The sequence below is a fragment of the Cercospora beticola genome, chromosome 4, assembly GCF_033473495.1.
Source record: "Cercospora beticola chromosome 4, complete sequence".
NCBI classification, from domain to species: domain Eukaryota; kingdom Fungi; phylum Ascomycota; class Dothideomycetes; order Mycosphaerellales; family Mycosphaerellaceae; genus Cercospora; species Cercospora beticola.
Genome location: NC_088938.1, coordinates 120,654 through 142,296, shown reverse-complemented (window position 1 = coordinate 142,296; position 21,643 = coordinate 120,654). Strand labels below are relative to the sequence as shown.

General features: G+C 51.6%; 8 protein-coding genes across 8 annotated transcripts; 6 read left to right on the top strand and 2 right to left on the bottom strand.

Moving 5' to 3' along the window:
• Positions 1–347: 347 nt before the first annotated feature.
• On the top strand, positions 348–1,979 carry RHO25_005694 (uncharacterized protein; the record flags this gene model as incomplete). Its single annotated transcript, XM_023596578.2, has 1 exon — positions 348–1,979. One exon carries the CDS (start codon positions 348–350, stop codon positions 1,977–1,979), a length of 1,632 nt encoding a protein of 543 aa, XP_023452895.1.
• Positions 1,980–4,168: 2,189 nt separating this feature from the next.
• Positions 4,169–9,495, top strand: RHO25_005693 (uncharacterized protein; the record flags this gene model as incomplete). Its single annotated transcript, XM_023596577.1, has 10 exons — positions 4,169–5,171; positions 5,541–5,683; positions 5,887–6,061; positions 6,120–6,210; positions 6,267–6,561; positions 6,618–6,904; positions 6,979–7,160; positions 7,239–7,258; positions 7,324–9,091; positions 9,149–9,495. The coding sequence occupies 10 exons, from the start codon at positions 4,169–4,171 to the stop codon at positions 9,493–9,495; spliced, it is 4,311 nt and encodes a 1,436-aa protein (XP_023452050.1).
• A 308-nt stretch (positions 9,496–9,803) lies between these two features.
• On the bottom strand, positions 9,804–10,819 carry RHO25_005692 (uncharacterized protein; the record flags this gene model as incomplete). The annotated part of the gene is made up of 2 exons (XM_023596576.1): positions 9,804–10,465; positions 10,540–10,819. The coding sequence occupies 2 exons, from the start codon at positions 10,817–10,819 to the stop codon at positions 9,804–9,806; spliced, it is 942 nt and encodes a 313-aa protein (XP_023452896.1).
• A 454-nt stretch (positions 10,820–11,273) lies between these two features.
• On the top strand, positions 11,274–12,367 carry RHO25_005691 (uncharacterized protein; the record flags this gene model as incomplete). The annotated part of the gene is made up of 3 exons (XM_023596575.1): positions 11,274–12,080; positions 12,133–12,189; positions 12,257–12,367. The coding sequence occupies 3 exons, from the start codon at positions 11,274–11,276 to the stop codon at positions 12,365–12,367; spliced, it is 975 nt and encodes a 324-aa protein (XP_023452048.1).
• An 868-nt stretch (positions 12,368–13,235) lies between these two features.
• Positions 13,236–13,892, bottom strand: RHO25_005690 (uncharacterized protein; the record flags this gene model as incomplete). The annotated part of the gene is made up of 2 exons (XM_023596574.1): positions 13,236–13,666; positions 13,748–13,892. The coding sequence occupies 2 exons, from the start codon at positions 13,890–13,892 to the stop codon at positions 13,236–13,238; spliced, it is 576 nt and encodes a 191-aa protein (XP_023452049.1).
• A 446-nt stretch (positions 13,893–14,338) lies between these two features.
• RHO25_005689 (uncharacterized protein) lies at positions 14,339–16,165 on the top strand (the record flags this gene model as incomplete). The annotated part of the gene is made up of 1 exon (XM_023596573.1): positions 14,339–16,165. The coding sequence occupies one exon, from the start codon at positions 14,339–14,341 to the stop codon at positions 16,163–16,165; it is 1,827 nt and encodes a 608-aa protein (XP_023452827.1).
• Positions 16,166–16,578: 413 nt separating this feature from the next.
• RHO25_005688 (uncharacterized protein) lies at positions 16,579–19,202 on the top strand (the record flags this gene model as incomplete). Its single annotated transcript, XM_023596572.1, has 5 exons — positions 16,579–16,661; positions 16,716–16,743; positions 16,795–17,685; positions 17,739–18,332; positions 18,387–19,202. The coding sequence occupies 5 exons, from the start codon at positions 16,579–16,581 to the stop codon at positions 19,200–19,202; spliced, it is 2,412 nt and encodes an 803-aa protein (XP_023452826.1).
• A 467-nt stretch (positions 19,203–19,669) lies between these two features.
• On the top strand, positions 19,670–21,242 carry RHO25_005687 (uncharacterized protein; the record flags this gene model as incomplete). The annotated part of the gene is made up of 5 exons (XM_023596571.1): positions 19,670–20,056; positions 20,119–20,299; positions 20,350–20,609; positions 20,676–20,830; positions 20,882–21,242. 5 exons carry the CDS (start codon positions 19,670–19,672, stop codon positions 21,240–21,242), a joined length of 1,344 nt encoding a protein of 447 aa, XP_023452834.1.
• Positions 21,243–21,643: the final 401 nt, after the last annotated feature.

Sequence of the window (21,643 nt, the reverse complement as noted above, 5' to 3'; positions counted from 1 at the left end):
GAGGTCGAGGTCGTTTGGATTCTATACTGTGTATGATTTGGAGTGTGAGAGAAGAGGTGGATGGAGGTGAAGGTGAAGTAGTGTGGGATATGTATCAGCTGAGATGTTGATTAGTCCAGTAATGCGAGTGCCTTGGACAATAAGTGCTCATGACCCTTGCCGATCCGGAGTCGAGACGAGATCACATGCTGGCGTGCGTGTCGCTGTTGCAGTTTCTCCGAATGCCGATGCGCTCTAGGGTCCAGCTTCGAGGCTCCACATTAAATTTTTGGAGAGTCAAAGCAGAGGCAGGACGATTGAGCTGGACTTGCAACCAACATCTTTGTGATCTTGACATACTGCCCAAGATGTCTTCCATGATCACATCCACAGCATGGGTGCCTCGCGGCCACGCGGCGGCTTTCCCAACAAAGTACAACATGGACGACGAAGAGTACGCGCGAATCGCGAAGCTGGCGAAGCTCGAATTGGACGATGCGAAGGACGATTTGGAGAAGGCGAGAGAGTCGCTCAATAAAGTCAACATGGGCGAGGTCACAGAAGAGGAGGCGAAGAAAGAGATTGAGAAGGACGACAGCGAAAGCGACGACGATGATGATATCGCCAAAGACGACGACCTGGCCGAGTACGACATGGAGCACTATGATGACGAACCAGATTTGCCAGATGCAGAGGAGGAGGAAGAGGGGAACAACGGCATTTTCAGCAACATCAAGGCGCTGGCATATCATGCAGATGGGGAGAAAGATCCATATTTGACACTACCGGAAGGTGAAGCCTCGGACGATGAAGAGAGGGAAGAGCTGCAGATTCTGCCCACAGACAATATGGTTTTGGCAGCGAGGATAGAAGACGAGGTTGCGCATTTGGAGGTGTACGTGTACGAGGACGAAGCAGACAACCTCTATGTTCACCACGATGTCATGCTTCCTGCTGTGCCGCTGTGCGTTGAATGGATTGGGATGAAAGTCGGACAACCAGATGCTGGAGAGGGCGGCAACTTCGCGGCTGTTGGCACGATGGATCCGGACATCGAGCTTTGGGACTTGGACATCGTGGATTGCATGTATCCGAATGCTGTGCTGGGCCAAGGTTCGCAGTCACAAGAGGAGGCCCCGAAGAAGAAAAAGAAGAAGAGCAAGAAGGCGAACGAGAACTACCACGTTGATGCTGTGCTGTCACTGGCGGCGAACAGGAATCACAGGAACCTGCTTGCAAGTGCTTCGGCGGATAAGACGGTCAAGCTGTGGGATCTGAACACTTGCACAGCGGCACACTCGTACGAGCATCACACAGACAAAGTATGCGCGCTCGCATGGCATCCAACACAATCGGCGATCCTCCTGTCTGGGTCATACGATCGAACGATCGTAGCAGCAGACATGCGAGTCAAAGACGGCAAAGTTCCCCGCTGGGGTGTTGAAAGCGACGTCGAGCAGATCAAGTGGGATCCTCACAACGAGAACAACTTCTACGTCAGCACAGAATCCGGTGTCCTACATTGCTTCGACGCTCGACAACAACCCTCCACACCCGAAAAGAGCAAACCGCTCTGGCGTCTTCAAGCTCACGAGAGCGAGCTCTCAACTTTCTCTCTCAACCCCGCCGTCCCAGGCTTCATCGCCACGGGATCAACAGACAAGACAGTCAAGTTGTGGAACATCACAGAAGAATCAGGACCAAGCATGGTCACCTCTCGAGACCTCGAAGTTGGCAAAGTCTTCTCTGCGAACTTTGCTCCGGACAAGGAGATCGCATTCAGATTGGCTGTGGCGGGAAGCAAAGGCGCTGTACAGATCTGGGACACGAGTACGAACAAGGCCGTCCGAGAAGCTTTTGCTACGAGGGTCAAGATGCCCGAGGGAGATGTCAAGGAGAGACTTGTAGGGATTGAGCGCGATGATGAGGTCGAGGAAGAAGAGGCGGAGGCGGAGGAAAATGGAGGTGAGGGTGGTTGGGAGTCGATGGATGAAGATTAGAAGGTTGCAGGAGAGGCTGTCGCATGCATCGATCACTGTGCGGTCTGGAATACAGACATGACAAACTCGCTTCTGTCAGCTCCCGTCATTGGGGGAAAGGCGACGGCGATGTTGCCAGAACCAATCATCTGAGCGCACTTTGCCGGATGGCGACCACACTGGGGAACAGACGAGAAGGAGAGCGAGAAGTTTGAGCAGAGCCTGGCCAAGCGGCCGCTGGATGGAATCCATTCAGGCTACAGAGAACAATATCGAAGGCAAGCCGATGTCGATGTCTCGCTGCAGCGTGATATGTCCGCAACGATATTATGCCGTCTGGCAGACATTGCCGCCAAGATAACGAGATATCGCTGTAGCCCAGAGTCACTGGCCTCGCATGGCTTATTTGGTTCACTGTCACAACCTGGGGGCCAGGCCATTCCACTTCTTCGATAGCACGGAGTTACGAGCAGAATCAGAGGATTATTCCTGCACAATCAAACCGCATAGAAATGTTGCATTGTCGCATGATCATCGCCAGCTTTGAAACTGGGTTGCATATATGCTATTGCACTATCACCTTTTGAAGATCCGGATTTCTTGCACATTTCGTGAATTCAGAATCGCACTCACTCGCTATTTACGACTCAATAGAGGCTGGAGAGCACGACGTAGTAGTCGTTCGGTCCACATTCGTACGAATCAGCAATGTTGCTGCCACTCGATTTGTACCCCCTCAACAACCCTAAGCCTATCAGCCGTCAATTATCGTTAGGCGGAGAGTTCTTGGAGGCTAGCCAATAGGCCAATAGGCAGCGGAAGCGTCATCCCCAAGCTTGCGACAATAACCCGTATGAGGCAACGACGCGTATCGCAAAGAGATCTTGCTATCAGTAAGTGTTCGCATAGGTTGAGCTCGCATCATGACTTTCTGATGATTGTGCGAGCAATCTATCACGATGAATGAGGATGAGGATGATGAATTATCGGGGTCGAAGTCGCGTCGCGACTTGACCAAATCCGGTCTTGGCGCGTAGGCACCACAGATCTCGACGCGACTTCCTCCACGTTCCACTTCCTTCACTTTGCCATCATCGCCCTTTGCATACCATCTCCTACAATCAGCTTCTGCCCTTACCCCTTGCTCTGTTGAACGAACGCAGCGTGGAAGTTGTCGTGAACCTTTTTCACACACAAGCGCCGCATCTATCATATGGCAAAGTCAACGCTTAAGAAGCCCATGTCTTGGACAATCTACATCAAGTCGGAATGGCTGCCCCTCAGCGGTCCGATGATTGACGGCTGAAGACTGTGGAGCAGCGATCAATCCGTCATTCGTCCAGATCCCAATCTTTTGGGCTCACGTCTTGACTGGCAATGACAACGGTGACTCAATCGGATATCCATGGACGGCAATCTCAATTGAAAGTTCGCGCGTGACGAGATTTGATGTATCGGTATTCCAGCCTGGAGCTTCGGTTATCTTGTAGCTTCTTGCACGATATGTTGCTCCCAGAAAGGAAGGCTAGAAGGAGACGCTTGGCAGACACCTCAGGCATCACTAATAGCCTTCGAAATTCTGGCCTTCAACTGCAGCATGGCAACATGGCATTGTCGGCACCGAGCTTGAACGGACTAGACTCCTTGGCCGTCTCGCTCAAGACTCCTGAACAACGTGGCACGCGGACAAGACCGACCTCTAATGCAAATTAAAGAAGCTCTATCTCCATGCAACAAACCTTCCGGGATAGCGTCTGCTCGCCATGTGGTCTGCTCTCAGCCGCAAGTCTGGTGGCTTCAAACTCTTGCCTGTTACTCGCTGTCATACGTCTTTGACTTCCTTTGCGATTGCACGAGAGTTCAGCCATAACAAGACGTCTTCGCGGCTCAGCAGCTCGTGGTCAGCCATGGAGAGTCTCGCATGGCATCTGCAGTCGGGCTGGCAGCGCGTGGCTAGCCGGTTGGAGAGCGCTGCATGAGAGACCATGAGTATGGCTGAACGACCATGCCAGAAAGAACCAAGCTGGCGCAGAGGCGCTCTGTAAACTCTTCTAGAGTTCTCATACACTTGCCGTCGTGGAGCTTCCAACAATTCGAGCCGCAATCACGAAGCTTTAGGTAGGTTCTGATCCCCTGCCGCTGGTTTCTGTTCCGCCCACATTCTCAATAATCGTATACTTTCGTCGTACGCCGTGCTGGCACTCCAGACGATGCTATCGGCCGCGGTGTGGACGTTCTGCCTGTCAGCATTGGCACATGGCTCACAACACACACCCGCAGATATCGTTAGGACGAACTTGGATACGCCGCTTCCCGAACAAGGCCATCCAATCCTAATCCCAGCAATACATCCGCATCTCAACAAACGAGACTTGAACCACCTTCAGCCTTCCAATGGAACCTCGATATTCTTCACAGAAGATGTACCGGTGTGGCGACGGGAGAAAGTGATCGCAGCTACCATCACGGCGCAGACACACTCGTTAGCAGTACCTCTGGATCATTCCGAGTGGATCAAGTCGGTGGTCTGTCGCCATGACTCCATGACGATCCAATTCACACATCGGGACGCTCTTGATCATGTTCGGGAACGATGGACAGCTGGAGAAATCACCTTCATCTCCGCCGCAGCAAGTTGCAGCACTCCCAATTCTGGACAACTCGGGTTCTTTCGTGCTTCTGCGCTGAACTTTGATCCTTGGAAAGCCATTGCGCATGCTACAGGCCGACTAAGCGAATTCAAGGACGCAGTCAGTGACTTTGATATCTCCTGGGGTACATTCGATACTGGCAGCACAGATCAGGCGCCCTTGCAGCGTCGCCAATATGGTTATCAAGCGCCCCCAACAATCCAGCCGGGCAAGTTCCTGCCTTCGTGTGATGCCATCCGCATCGAGAACGCCCCGCGCACGCGCATCTGTCATGTCCGAGGCTCGTTGAGGAGGACGTCTCCGCTAAAACGAGCTTATTCCTCACGAACGTTGACGAAGAAACAATGCGCACGAGACTGTCTGGCGAACAGCAAATGTGCATCATTCTCGTACTCGCACGCTCGCAAGCTGTGTTCCCTCTACAAGGATGGTCTGCAAAAGCAAGGCTTCACCGCAGCTAAGAAGACTTCCCAGTCCACGACCTTTTACTACCAACGTAACTGCTGGGGCTGCCAGGAACAGCGCTCGGGAGTTACCACCACCACTTCCTCGACGAGCAAAAGTACGGCAACATCATCGTCTACAAAATCGTTGAGTTCATCTTCTACGACATCGACGTCGAGGCAGACGACCACTTCCAGTAGCAGCAAGGCATCTACGACTAGCAGTCGGACAACGACGTCGAAGACATCGTCTTCGGCCACTGCCTCCAGTACCACCACGAAATCTTCGTCTACTGCTTCCAGGAGCAGCGCGACATCATCATCGTCTTCTACTACTACTACCAGTGGTACCTCCAGATCTAGCAGCACGACATCCTCGTCTACTACTATTACCAGTAGCACCTCCAGATCTAGCACCACGACATCCTCGTCTACTACGTCTAGTAGTACCTCCAAATTGAGCAGCACTTCAAGCACAACAACGACAGATCCGGCAGCATCTGTTGAGACTGCGACTTCTGCTGGTCCGGATGGCAAGCCAGTATCTTTCAAGGTCTTTCGCGGATCGTCCGTGGTCGGTACCGTCCTCGAGACTTTCAATATCCCACGCAAGATAAGAGCGCGCGCAGTGGTATCCGACAGCGCCGCTGAGTCGGCTTGCCTCGCAGCTTGTGCCCTGAAGGCCACATGCCAAGCATGAGAAATGAGGACCAATGATCAAGGTGCACAGTCATGCACTTTGAAAACTGATGTAGGAGAGACTAAGGATGAGGGCGGTTGTGTGCTTGGTCTTCGCGTCTTACAATTGATCACGTCAACTAGCACGAGTCACAGCACGACATCGAGCTCGTCAAGCTCCCTCCCTATAACGACGACTACAACGTCTACCGTGTCCTCGAGCAGCACCAGCGGTACATCATATGGAACCTCATCGACCACTGCAACCACTTCGCAGACGCAGATGACGACGACTCTTTCCACTACCTCGAGTTCTCCACCTCGACCCTCGGTCAGTTGCTCCACCGCGGTCAATCTTTTTGATAATCCCAGCTTCGAGCGTACGCCAGCTAGCAGCGGTCTGACGGAATGGACAATCATACCTGGCAGTATAGAAAAAGGCAGTGGTGTGTACGCTCCAGCAGATGGAGAGCATTTCGTGTAAGTGACCACGCGTGACCTCGAGCTGACTGTTGTGCTGAACTGACTTGCAATAGACACGCATCATTCCCGTGGGATGGAAATTCTGGTTTCAACTACCTCCAAATGCTGATCGGTACCAACGACGACCTAGTGGGCCAAAAGGAATTCGTCCTCGGCTTCAGCTATGCTATTGGTGAACGTCAAGAGTTCGGAGATGGCACCTGTCAAATGAGAGCCGACTTTTTCTGGGATTCCACACCTGCTCCGACCATCGAGCTTGGCAAAGGAACAGCTGGAAAATGGATTCGAGTGGAAAGAGTTGTGAGAACGGACAAGTTTTCCTCGAATTTCAAATACCCAAGCCAACTCGTACGTCTGTGATGGCTGCACTATTCTGTTTGAATCTCACTAAACTCTATGTCTAGGACTTCCAGGTGAACTGTACGCAACCAGGACTGACCAAGGTTGACTTATTGCTGGATGATTTTTCGCTCACACAAGGACCCAGGGAGACTTGTGTAACCGTAACACCAGCAGCCGGCACACCGACTTCCACGCAACCCGCCTGCCCCGAGCCAAGCGTCAATATACTACAAAATCCTAGTTTTGAAGAGCCAATCGCCTCGATGGGACGATATCAATGGTCCGATTCTGGCTTCGCGCGTGTAGAGAGCAACTCGGTGTATTCCGCTCAGGACGGAACAGCCTTCTTGTAAGTCATCATCTTTATCTCTCCCGGACTCGTCAACACAAGCTACATCAATCAGTGCTAACGGAAATGCGTAGCTACAAGGACCCGGCAACACTTATCTATCAAAATCCAGGACTAGTGCTTTTCGGCACGCAACCTAATAGAGAATACCGTCTCAGATTTTACTGGGCGTTCGGAACTCATCAGACTTGGGCGCCGAAAGGGTGCCTCCTCAGAGTGTACTTCAACACGAACGGCCTGGAGCTTACACAGGCCGGTACGACAATGACTTTCACGACCCCGCAACAGGCAGGACAGTAGAACCTGTGGGAGGCAACTGTGCAGAGGGTGCCAGGTTTCGAGAGAGCTCGCCTAGTGAGTGGACTTCAACCATGTGCCTTTGTGCGGAATGTCTGCTGACCAGTGTACTACTCCGGCAGGAAGTTGAATTCCAATGCGGCAAAGGTTATGATCACTCCGAATCCGTGGACTTCTTGCTGGACAACTTTTCTCTCATGGACCTCAACGAGTGCCGCCCACCGCCGGATCGCACTGCGCCCCAGGCACCATCGAATACGAACACACGAGCGAGCAACGATCCAACTGCAGCATGTGGGCGAAAGCCCTCGACATTCCCGTTGAACGCGAATGGCAGAGAAGGAGAGGGTGGCAAATATTCCAGCACCTACGACTTCTCGCAAACCGTGCTCAACAGCCCCTTCATTCCATGCGGGCCGACCTTCGACAACGAGCTGGACATGGCATACGGCTTTCACAAGTATGAGCCCGGCATAGCGGGAAACGTGACCGGGTTGCGGGAGAAAATGGGCATCATCGGCTTCGAAGAGGGCTGGCCGATTTCGATGATCATCGATGGATTTGCCGGCGCGATGGGTCTTGCGGCAGCCGCCAAGAATATGGCTAATTTCTTTAATAATTTGGAACGGCTTGTCAACAGCGCGATTGAAACGATAAAAATGGTGGTGGATACCTTCACGACCATCAGACCCTCTATTGGATTTACGATACCATTCGACATGAACCCTTTCAAGGTCGATTCCTCTTTTGGAGAAGGGAACAGCATCCCTCTATATGCGTTGGAACTCAAGGAAGAAGAGGTGGGTACGGCGGTATTCTCTGCGGCAAGCTCCAAGGCAAAGGCTATTGCCGAAAAGTACGCTATCCAGGATCCGAAGCCACGAGTAAATGTCTGGTGCGTGGATTGCGGCGTGACTGGCTCGTTGAGCGTCGCAGGGACTGCGAGTATCTCTCTTCTTGAAGGACCCACCTCTCTGGCAGTTGAACTGCATGGTAACATCGGCGTGGGCGTCCATCTTGGCATCGAAGCTATGGTCGAAAAGGAGTTCGAATTTCTCAAGAAACAGCTCTACTCTGCAGGGCTACCGGGCCTTTCGATTCCTGGTATCATCACGCTTGGACCAATGATCACTTTAAGCGTCGATGGCAAAGCTGGGGTGAAAGCCCTGGGTAGGGTCCTTGCGGGTGCGAAACTGGAATTTCCAGAAATGAGCGTGGTGTTGGACGTAATCGACACGAGTAGAACTGGACTTTCAGGCTTCAAGCCCACCGTGACCACGACGTTTGAAGCAGTGGGCGAGCTCGAACTCTCGGCATCAATCGGCCTTCCCATTAGTGTCGGCATTGGTATCGACGTGCTTAACGGCCTGTGGACGCAGGGTATTGCGGTGGTTTCCAGGCCGAATCTCGGCGCCAAAGCCCACTGGAACACGCCCATGGCAAAGGATGAGGACAAGTGTGATGGTATCGACTGGGAACTCGGTCTTGGCGTCGACTTCGAGCTTAGCGTTTTCGAGAAGTCGTATGCCCTTGGAGAATTTGAAGGTCCTAAGCTTGCAGAAGGATGTCTTGGAAATGAGATTCCAGAGGAAGAGGAACCAACGCCGATCGAGCCCGCTGATCCTGAGGAGAGTTCGACTCGATCCGTCGAGCCCGTCGAGAACCCGATCTATGAGCTGCCACCAGTGCCGACGCTCCTTCAGGGTCAACCCGTAAAAGACTCTGTGCCCTTGAAGGCTGGCCAAGTTCGCATCTCGGATGTGACTAACGCAGCATACCTTGTGGCTGGCGACGATGGCAGCATCTACCTCGGTTCCGCTTCGAATCCCGATACCGTGTTCGACATGTCCTCGAATGTGACCTACGGGGCCAAAGGAAAGTTCCTGGCGTGTAAGTCACGACTCTATTGCGCCATATGTTTCTCACGATAGCTGACAATAAGAACAGGGCATCCCGACAGCATGGCTGCATACGGAGTTTCTCGTTTCCGCCTTGTGGATGTTGAAAGCGGCACACGAGGCCAGAACTTCGCCATGATTGTTCCTGGTGAGCGAAACATTTACACGATCAGAGGAAGCAAGTGGGGTCCTGAGGCAACCGACCTGACCTATGGCCTGGTGTGGTGCAATTCCCCTGCGTATACTGCAGCCAAGGTCTTCCTGGTGCGGACGCACGAGGCTGGCACAGCAATGTTGAAATCACCCGATGTGCAATGGCTGGTCACTGGTGCCGAGGTTACACAGTGTGCGCCGTTGATTCTGACGCATCCTGGGTTCCTGCCGTTGATGGCTTAAATATTATCGATGATTTATGCAGAAACGATGGAATAGGACATGACTCATTGACTTCGACGTGCATGCACATTCCATACCTTTCGAAACGCTAAGTTTCAGCGATCTTATAGTGAACCCTTCCGACGCTTTTTCGTATATACTATCCTCGTGTCTGTTCGGGGTTGAACTGAATATTTGATTAAGACAGAATCAACTATTCATTATTCAAACTCTGTCGGCGCGCAGGCATCTTGTTTCTCAACGCGTCTTTCTTCACATCTCTCTTTCTTCACTTTCCCACCATCGCCCTTTGCATACCATCTCCCTGCTCAGCTGCTGCCATTCTCTGCTGCTCTATCGAACAAATGCAGTCTATCCTCGCCTGTCCAGACGTACTTGTTCGACAGCGTACCGATCTTCTCCACCCACACCGAAAATGTATCGCCATCCTGAATGAAGCCTGGCGGGTTCATGAACAAGCCTACGCCGCCCGGAGTACCAGTCAAGACCACTGTGCCCTTCTCCAATGTGGTTCCACGGGATAAGAACGCGATGATTTGTGGTATTCCGAAGCACAAGTCTGATGTGTTGCCTTGCTGTCTCAGCTCGCCATTGAGATACGTCTTCAGCCCCAAATTATCAGCCGCACCTAGGACGTGAGGTGCGACGAGGACTGGACCCAGTGGTGCGAATTTGTCGACCGATTTGCCATAGTTCCACTGCGGTACTTTGCCTGCGAGTTCGGGATCACGCTGCCAATCTCGGGCGCTGACGTCGTTCACGGCTGTGTAGCCGCCCACATAATCCAATGCGTCTCTCTCAGAGATGTCTTTGCCCGTCTTACCGACAATGAACGCGAGCTCGCCTTCATAATCGAGCTTCCTTGATACCCATCGAGGGATCGGGATGTCTTCGTCGTGGTCCGCTACGGAGTGTGGCGGTTTGGTGAAAGTCGTTGGGTAAGGTGGTAGAGTTCTGCTTGCTTCTAGGACTGCATTATGATGACAGCAATCAGCCACTGATACTCTGCGACTGTGAATCGTGCTCGCAATGGGCAACACTGACTATGCGACTTGTAGTTCAACCCAATGCACCTGAAGCCTGGCGTGTTTTGCACCTCTATGGGACCCAGAAGCTTCTTTACAGTATCGGTTCTGTCCGTACGTGTGAGAGTGATTGGCTCATTCCCCTCCAAGACAGTCACCTTGAGCTTGCCTTCGCGAGCTATTTCGGCGATCCGATCGACATCGTTGGCGTCGATGATTGCATCTCCATAATGAACCTGCCCGTCATCGGCAGAAACGTATCGAACAAGTCGGTGCCAGGAAACTTTGACAGGCGCCATTTCTGCTACAACAAGAAGAGGAGATTATGTTCGTGCGGATGAAACTGGATCAGGGATTGCGCGTTTTGGACACTGTTGATGTGCTACAACTGATGCTCTATAGTACAATGCTTTCGCTGCTCTGGAGCTATGATCGGGAATCAGCTGCGAAGGTGTGATTCAGAAAATGCGGAACAGCTACAGTGTGTCGGAAACGGACCCCTGCTCGGAAAGCTCTCTCGGAACGCCGATACTTTCACGCAGCATGGCAGTCGCACGAGTGCATGCTGATGCACATGACGCTGTGGATGTACATTGTGGTTGCGGGCGCATCTCGAAGCGTCAGAAGCTGCTATATACTGTATGCTGGAGTTTTGTGATTGTCTTTGGCGTTGTCAACGAACATCAACACTCAGCTTCATTACCGGCTAATCGTTTTGGGCCTAGTCCACCAGCCCTAGCCAAGAATCACAAGATGCCTTTGCCAGACGACGACAATCGAGTCCGCATCCTGAAGACCGCCTTTGTGAGCTATAGTCACGCAGACCTGGCCAACGCTCGTCAATTTCTGCTTGACTTCGGCCTCAAGATCGAGAAAGAAGAACCGGGCAAGATCATCTTCTTTCGAGGATACGGCTCAGAACCAATCTGTTACGTTGCCCGACAATCAGAAAATGGACAATCATCTTTCGATGGCGGCGCTTTTGAAGTAGAGTCTCATCAAGAACTGGAGAAGGCGGCCAAGCAAATCCCAGGCGCCACAGAAATCTATCAACTTGATGGCTACCCTGGCGGCGGCGAGGCAGTGACCTTGACAGACCCAGCAGGCTACAAATGTCACCTGGTCTATGGCCAACAACCTCGAATACCCGACCCACCTCCACGAGAGAAGCTTGTCCTCAACTTCGAAAACGAGAAATCTCGCCTCGGTAGATTTCATCGCGTTCCACCTGGCCCGGCGCCTGTCTATCGCTGGAGTCATGTAGGAGTGGCATATCCCATCGGCACTTTCCAGGAGATGTTCGATTGGTATACGAAGAACTTATCATTCGCGCCTTCGGATGTCCTGACACGGGATGGAAAGCCTTCGACTTGCTTTTTGCATATCGATCGTGGAGAGGAGTTTACTGATCATCATGCGTTTTTCATCAAGAGTGCGAAACCGCATGCAAAGCCGGATGTTGCGCATGCGGCGTTTGAGGTTCATGATCTGGATGTGCAGCAGCTTGGTCATCAGCATTTGGAAAATCAGGGATATAAGCTGTGTTGGGGTGTGGGGAGGGTAAGTTACAGTCTTTTCAAACGCCTTTCGTGATGCTGATGGAGTTGCATAGCATCTGCTCGGAAGTCAGATCTTTGACTACTGGTTTGATCCCAGTCAATTCGTTGTGGTAAGCCTTTCTCCCGTCCCCGGGAAGTGCTCTTGTTACGACAGCTAATGCTGAGACTCGCTTATAGGAGCACTATGCAGATGGAGATATGGTGAACAAAGATACACCTGTTGGTAGCATTCCTGCGGGGCCGGAAGCGTTGTCTGTTTGGGGTCCAGCTGTTCCAGCAGTGTTTTAGATAGTTGGACTCATGCAGCTTTGGTAACGCATCACATTATGTTCACTTGCTCTCTTTCATCTCAGATTAGAGAGTTCAGTTTGGTTTACAGGGCAGACAGTCTTGATTCTATCTCATCTCAAGTTCGGCGTGCTAGTTTGTGAAGGGATGCGTGGAAGGTTAGAGTTCAACACCCAAAGTGCCACATTGTGAAAGTGCCAAATTGTCGAATTGTGAAATTGTGATATTGTGATATTGTGATATTGTGATATTGTGATATTGTGATATTGTGCCATTGTGAGATTGTTATTTTGTCATTTTGTCATTTTGTGAGACTGTAAAATGGTCAGATTGTGAAATTGTCAGATTGTGAAATTGTGAAATTGTGAAATTGTGAAATTGTCAAATTGTCAAATTGTGAAATTGTGAACTTGTCAAATTGTGAAATTGTGAGCTTGTCAAATTGTCAAATTGTCAAATTGTGGAATTATAAACTTGTGAATTTGTCAAATTGTGAAGTTGTGAAATTGTGAAATTGTGAAAGTGCTAAAGTGTGAACGTGAACTTGAAGGGTGGAAAGTGTGGAAGTGTCAAAGCGTGAAAGCGTGAAAGCGTGAAAGCGTGAAAGTGCAAAGCTGCTCCGTGAGTCCCTGGAGCGTGGTAGTTACATGCCGCGCATGCCTCCCGATTCTCTTTCCCTGCCGGAAGATTCTGCCGCACTCTTAGAAGATGTCCTCAATGGAAGCTGAGGTCTCGATCAAGGTGTGCAGCTTGACTGATTGCTCCATCAAAGCTCAATATACTAGAATGAAGCACAAACGATGGAATTGAGTCAACCAGTCTACGACCGATAAATAGCTGATGCTGGTCCGAGACGCTCTTCTATGCTTCACTGAGCTATCCATTGTGGTGGCTTCTCATTCGCCTCCGCAATATCCAGAGCAACAAACACCCGTCCAATCATGTTGTACGCCCCAATCAGCGTCGTCAATTCCACAATTTCCTTCTCACTGAAGCCTGCCTTGCCCAACTGTTCGAATACGTCATTAGGAACTGCAACAGCTCTCGACATGTGGTCTGCATAATTCAATGCAGCCCATTGCCGCGCGTTCAAAGGACCTGGGGAAATTAAATGGACGGCTTTGACGATCTCTAGACCACTTTCGCCGGGAAAAGCTGTGGAGGCGAGGAGTTTCGGAACATGGCCGTTCCATTCGTGCCAGGCGCCGAGGACGAGACATGTGCGGCAGATGGCTATTTCGAGGATTTCGTCTGTGAGGGAAGTTTTGGTTCGGACTGCGGCGAAGAGGGCGTTGCAGCCTGTTCGTGGACAGTTGTTGTCAGCGTTGCACGGAGAATGAGAATAACGTTGAAATAGTGTCATATCGAACCAGGACATACCATCTGCGACCTTTGGAGCGTGTAATAGTGTCAGATCCAATGGTATCAGACCCTTAGCTCCTCGACGGGCTTTGATACGTTCCACTATAGCTTCATCGTCGGCTTCCAGGCCTGTAGGAGGGTTGGAGACATAGTTGAGTCGCATATCGAAATCTTATTCCTCGAGCTGAGATTTTTTGGAGTTCTGAGTTGTTGTCTAGACCTGTGCTCCGAGGCTTCGTCAAGTCTACCAGTAGCCATAGCTCATCCTGGGCGTGTGGCACATGAATGCCAAGCTTTTCGGAAATCTGGGGATGTCTCATTCCGACAAGTGTTTCGGAAGCGCGTCAGGAGTCTATGCAAGCTCGATCACTAGCTTTCCATGTCGCCGGAGCTACTGTAGTAAGCCGACAGGTCAGCAGAAAGTTCTAATGGCATTGCGGGCGGAATGAGAGCTGGTCCAGGGAACTGTAGAACTCCGCAGCTTCGCGACAGCTGATGTAAATGTAAATCTACATTCCTGATTCGTCGTCGAATAGCATCTTTCCTGTACTGCTGTCAAATCGGTCTTCCTGCCTCAATTCCAGTCATACTTCCACATAACAGGAAGAGATGGGTGACATCGGCTCCGAAGAGGGGACTCTCAGGATAGAGCAGAATGGCACGCACGATGTTGATGTCATGATCATTGGGGCCGGGCATTCGGGCGCAACAACAGCACTATTGCTGAGCAGACTCGGCATCTCGTCGCTGGTGGTGTCTCGTCACTCAGGCACGTCACCCACGCCTCGTGCACATCTCTTCAATCAGAGAGCGATGGAAGTGATGCGAGACGCGGGAATTGAAGCAGATCTGCTGAAAGCAGCGACTCCTCGCCAGTATCTACAGCATACGTCTTGGACGCATTCTTTGAATGGTGAAGAGTACGCTCGTCTGTACTTCCAGGGTGCAGGCTGGAGCAGGAAAGGCGATTATGAAAGAGCAAGCCCTTGCGAGATTGTCGATCTGCCACAGATGAGGTTTGAACCGATCCTGATTGAGAAGGTAAAAGAGGCAGGTGTGGAGGTCTTGTGGAGGATGGAGTTTGTAAGCCAGACCGAAGTGGATGGCGGCCGTCTGATCGAGACTGTGTTGCGTGACCGGGATACCAACGTCGAGCGGCGCATTCGGTCCAAGTATCTCGTCGGCGCAGATGGAGCACGGAGCGTTGTACTGCAAAGCCTTGGGATTCCCGTTGACGGGAAACAGTTGAATTCGGTGTTCAACGTTCACATCAAAACAGATCTGAGCCGCTTTATACAAGACAGACCCGGAGTCCTCAACTGGGTCTTAAATCCAGATGCACCTCAATGGTCAGCGGTGGGCAATTTCAGGATGGTGAAGCCATGGACAGAGTTTGCAGTATCAATGCATCCGGCGGCCAAGGAAGGAGGTGTTGCATTTGAGCCAACTCACGACGACATTCGCGCTCGACTGTACCAGATGATTGGAGCGGATAGAGATGTGGTTGGAGATATTGAAATCTTGTCGGTCTCCAGATGGCACGTCAACAATCAGGTTGCTCGTGAGTACCAGAAAGGCCGAGTGATCTGCATTGGCGATGCCGTACATCGACACCCTCCTATCAATGGGCTCGGGAGCAATACATGCATCAGTGACGCGATGAACATTTCCTGGAAACTGGCGTATGTCATCAAGGGACTCGCGCACCCGAAGATCCTGGATACTGTCACGTTAGAACGGAAACCTGTCGGCGATGGCGTAGTTCGAAGAGCCAACGAAGGCATGGAAGAGCAACGCCGACTATGGAAAGTCATCGGACTGGACAAAGAAGAGCGGATCAAGAAGCTCGAGCTCATGAGTTCTGTTTCATTAGCTGGTAGCAAGCTAAGAGAAGAGTGGTGGAGCGCCATCAAGACAAATGATCGCGAGGGAAACGCCCTGGGTATCCAGATGAATCAGCAGTACTGCGCATCACCCTTGTCAGTGACAGAGCCTGACGACACCGAGAAGCCAGATGTAGCAGAAGTCGATCTGGAGATGGAACTCGTTGTCACGACTTTTCCAGGCTACCATCTTCCACACGTCTGGGTAGTTCCGGCAGGGCAGTCTCAAAGGATATCGACCTTGGACATCTGTGGGCGCGGGCGCTTCACCTTGCTCATAGGGCTAGGGGGTGACCTGTGGCGACAATATGCCAATGAGATCAATGCCAGGCGACCAGGACTCGACTTGCAGGTCGCGTCAATAGGCTGGCGCCAAGAATATCATGATGCCTACGATGACTGGCGGAATATCAGAGGAGTCGAGGATGATGGCGCAGTGCTTGTTCGTCCAGATCATTTTGTTTGCTGGAGATGTAAATCTGTAGCGTCTGTGGGTCCAGGAAGACTTGCGGAAGTGCTGGAGCAGCTGTTGCCGGCGGCGGTGCCCGCATAGATATTGTGAAATTCCATGGCTGCTGTGACTTATTGATCAGTGGTTGGCGGGTCATATTGAAGACGTGTTGTTTCGTGTTGCACAACGCGTGAAGTTCGCGCTTTCGGCTTCCAAAGCCCCCGATGCCGTACAAAGTCTTGGCAAACAGTTCCGAGAAGGTCCCAGGTTCTCCGCAGCGGGACCAACCCTATGCACTCCACGTCTCCTAAAACATGAAATCTCACCTGGAGTCGTTCTTCTTGGGCTGGCCCAGCGCCACCGGCGGAAGTGCTACAAAGACCGGACTGTTCCTATGCTGACGGCAGCCAGCGGTCCGGAGATATGTGCCGACCACCATCATGATGGGTCTGCGGTATTATGGACAATAATCCTGCTTAGTTGACCTAACATCCGCGAACCGCATTCACTTGACCATGGCAAACGGAATGGAAGGCCGGGAAGGTCGCCCTGGACCGCAAAAGCGCTCGAAAAGAACGCCATATGCTGCCAAAGCATGGTAATTTCGTTCTCCAAATTTTGGTCTCCATCAGTCGCTGACCAGTAGTGGTAGTTACCAGTGTCAGCAACGCAAGATCAAAGTATGTTCAGATAAATATGCACCTAGCCCAAGGCAGTGCTGACCTGCGCAGTGTGAAGGCGGTCTACCGTGTAGAAATTGTTCGATTAAAGGCCGAGAATGCTTCCTGGTTGATGAACCGCCAGCTCCGGCTCGCAGAGCCTCCACGCCTCGACGAGATGAGATTCCAGGGAATGCGCGGAACAAGCGCCGGAGCTCCCATCATTCGTCCTCGACGAATGCGAACAGTTCACACATCACGACCACCGAAGTCTATCAACGGCTGCTCAATGTTGAGCAACGACTCAATGCATCACTGTCTCAGAGCGCCTGGGCCTCTTCAAGCAACGGGGATCTGTATTCTGCGGCTGCCATTACGGATCATGCGTCACCGGAAACATGTCATGACAATGCAAGAGGACGACAGACGTTTGTAGGAGAAGCATCTGTCCGTAATGAAGACGACGAGATATCGGAGTCTCCTACGCATAGCCCGATCGCTAATCGCAGGCCACTGACGCCGACTATCAGTTCTCACGATGAGCGCAACAGCAGAGGGTCCACCACCTGGCTTACAGATGTACTCTCCTCATTTGACGTTCGCCCGGACTCACTAGACTGCAAAGGTCTTCTCAACGTCTTCTTCGACGAAGTGGCGATGATATATCCTTTCATTCACCGCCCATGTGTCTGGAAAACCTTCGAATACCTCTGGAGTCGCTCCTTGCAAGTCACTTTGGAGGATTTGGAGGCTCATGGCGAGAGCAAGCTTACTGTTGCCCTGTTGTTCATGTGCATCGCCTTAGGGCGCTGCACAGCTTCGCCTCGGACACCGAGTGCAGAAGCTGCGCATTCGGCGGGCTGGAGTATCTACAATGTCGCAGTAGAGCTCATGCGTCCCTACCTTGATGTCACATCGGATTCACCGCCGTCTCTGCACAGTCTCCAGGCACTGACGATGATGGTAAATTCCTCAGTGTTACACATCGCACTATGTCAAGTCTAACCTTGAAGCAGGTCATTTACTTATTCCGACTCGACGCTTGCGAAAGGGCGGAGCGCACACTTGCACACGTCATCTCGAGTGCTCATATATTGGGCATATACCGCACAGATTTTTATGTTAATATGTGTGCTTTCGACGAAGAAATGTTTCGCCGCCTATGGTGGTGCATCTACCTGCAAGATCGTAGAATGTCTCTCGAAAGCAGCCGCCCCTTCCTCATTCAGGATTCCAATATTGAGATTGGACTTCCCTTAGATGTCAGCGATGCCTGGCTAGAGGCCTATCGCCGGACCAGTACGAGTATCGCATCGTTGCAAGGCGAGATCGAGAAAGAGAAGAGTCTCGAGAAAGTCACGATCTTGCCGTATCTCGAGGCGCATGTATCCCAATCTCGAATCGCAGCTGATGTCTGGAGGGCAGTCTACAATAGCAAGCAGGCCTCTTTTGGCAGTTCCAGCATGGTCTCCGAGTACCTGGACACTGCGCTCGACAGCTGGCGGCAAGAAATGCCTACGAGAATGCAATACCAGGAATCGGGCAGCTTCGAAGAACAGTTTTCCAACGTCCCGTGGTGGCAGGCGAAGCAATCAATGTTGCTCTACGTGGTAAGCATGTCGACTTCTTGTACACAAAATAGGATCTGACCCAGCTTCTTACAGCGATATTGCCTCTTGAAAGCGATTATTCGTAGAACACCGAAGATCCCAAGAGATGGCTCCACAAATAGAGAGCAATTACCTGTGGATATGCAGTGCGCACAGCTCGCTGCAGCTGTGATTCGAGTGTACGAGAAGATTCCGCAGAATCGCGCCAGGCAATCGTTCGCATTCATACACCCCATGACGAGTGCGACGATGATCCTGCACAGCTTGGTCTCTCTACACCCTGGGCTTCGTGACCCATATGAAGCCGTTCTGCGCACGGGCATCGATGCCCTTGTGGCTTACTGCCAGAGCACATGGGTCAGTGGCAAAATGATCAGAACCACGTTCAGGTTGAACGCATTGGTACAAAGGACCCTCGGAGTGACTACCGAACGTGGCGATGGTGTTAGAGACAAACAAGGGCAGGACCAATTCGTTGCACAACAAAGTCAGAATATGCCCTCCGGTCCAGCAAGCCAGCGACGATCAAGCTCTTTGGTGGACGCCCAAAGTGCAAGACCCCAGCCAGCGCCCATCAGAGGACTTTTATCACCGCCAGTGAGCACAGCGTCCGCTGCGCAACGGAACGACCTCGCCTATTCTGAAAAGAACGCGGAACACATCACAGAATTCTCGTGGAACCCGCTACATGATACAGATGAGAACGCGATGCTATCACTCTCGCAGTCAGACTTCTCATCGCTGGAATTGCCCGACTGGGCCACACTTGACTTCGACTTTGAGCATGCGGGCAACAGGCACGCTGCTAATGGCGCTTCGCAGTACTCTAGTGGCGACCTGTTTGGCTTCGAAGGCTGGGCTACTATGTGAACTGTCGAGCAGTACTCCAACGCTCTCACTTGGACAGACTAGTATCGATACGACTACATGAAAATGCGCAATGCGTACGACCTTCAGCAGGGCCAGCCATTGTGCACCAATTAATCGGTCTAATACATTGTAACAATTATTTTGTGGGAACACCAACGTAATGCCAAATCCACATGCTGTACTGCGCAATGATTCCGGAGTTGGGATGATGCAGCCAATATGGCGGGCTGAGCTACCGGTGCTGATATACGCTTTCCGAATTTCCATTCCGAAGCATTATTGCTTTCGGCACCACGGACCAGAGCGAAGCCGCTATGAGTTCCGCACTGTGGCGCTGGGGCCACCAGCCCTTCATCAATTGCGAGACCAGGTCTACCAGAAGTAACACTCGACTGATAGCTGAAGCAAAACTACCATCGTCGACCCATTGAGCCCGGATCCCAGCACTCCAGTCACAACATCACATCATGCCATTCACACAACCCCGAGTTGCCTTCGTCACAGGCTGCAGTGGCATCAGCGGGAATGCCATCGTCGAATATCTCATCAGACAACCAAAATCAGAATGGTCTCGTATCGTTGTCACCTCCAGAAGCCCTCCTCGAAACTACTGGCAAGATCCACGGGTCGAATTCGTCGCCCTCGATTTCCTAGAGCCCGTGGAGACGACTATTCAAAAGATGTTCTCTTACTGTCGAGACGTCACTCACGCATTCTTCACCTCTTACGTCCATACGGATGATTTCACAAGGCTGGCGGAGCTGAATGTTCCGTTGTTTGAGAATTTCTTGACAGCGATCGATACTGTGGCAGGAGGGAATTTGCAACGAGTTTGCTTACAGACTGGGGGCAAGGTAAGTCCATGCATTCATGACAATTTGTGCACTTTCAAGGAGAAGTAACCCACAACTTGTAGAACTACGGTGTTCATTTGGGCCCGTTCCCAGCTCCTGCACGAGAGACAATACCACGCTACGAAGACCACGGCTTGAACTTTTACTACACTCAAGAAGATTTCATGTTTGAGCTGCACAAGCAACGCAGTTGGTCATACAACATCATTCGGCCTGGTGGTATTATCGGCTTTGCGCCTGCCAGTAAGCGATGTGCCAACGTTCCTCGATCGAATGCTAACCTGTCGTCACAGAGAATGGGATATCCGAGTCTATCACGCTCGCGCTCTACATGCTAATCAGCAAAGAACTGGGCGAAGTCCCACGCTTCCCGGGCAATAAGCTCTTCTACAACTCTTGCGACGACAAATCCACTGCCGAAAGTATCGCTGATATGTCTGTATGGGCTGTAACTCGAGAGCATACGAAGAACGAGGCGTTCAATCATGCCAATGGCGATACTTTCGTTTGGAGATACCTCTGGAGGAATATGGGAAAGTATTGGGGTTTGGACGTAAGCGCCCGAGAGACTCGCCATTTGACCAGATATTTTGAGGTGGCTGTACTGATGGTCAAGCAGATACCAGATCAGACTACATTTCCTGAGATCAACGACGATGGCAAGATGGCGAATGAGTTTCGCATGTCTGAGTGGGCGGCTGACAAGAAGCTGGTTTGGGATCGTATATGCGAGAAGTATGGAGGGTCAAAAGATGCCTTTGGGAGCGGAACTTGGTAAGTCATTCGTCAAATATCTGGAAGTTTGAACACTCATGTTTGACGCAGGGGTTACTTCGACTGGGCCGTAGGCAAGACCTGGCCCACAACAATGTCCATCACGAAAGCGCGCAAGTTCGGATGGAACAGATATGATGATACTGAGGAAAACTATTACGAAACTTTCAGAACGTTCGCAAATGCTGGTGTCTTACCCTCTCGGCGCGCAGTGCTGGGGACCATCGGAGACGGTGGCTCTGCACCAGTCAAGGCGGAGGCTAACGAGCTTGAGCATGGTGACTCGGTGATCACAAATGGAGCAAATGAGAGTCAGAAGGTCGACACGTTGGAGAGGATTGATTCAAAATGGACCAAGGAAGACCATATGTCCGTGACCTCGCACGATTCGGCAATAGAAGTCGTGTCTTAGTTTACAGTTTACCAGGTACCAGGGCTTGTTCTGTAACACGTTCGACGGCACTTGCACATCCTCCTCTTTGATCGCCAGTGATCAGTCACACACGCGCTGATCTTACGAACGCTCCAAGCGTGCTGCCACGGCATTGCTGCGCAAATCCAAGACGTAGAATAAGATGAGAGGTTCTGCAAACCGTGGCGGAGTCTGACATCGGGCTGTGTTCCGAATACAATATTCAAGTGCCGAACTACTGAATACGATATGCAAGTGCCGAGCTACTGAAATGCACACGGTTCCACGCGAGGATGAGAAATCATGTCGGAACCATGCTTACCTCTAACCATGTTGACACGTTCCGGGGCCGCCACCATGTCGCCAAGAAGCCAACCACGCGACAGCCCCATGGGGTACGC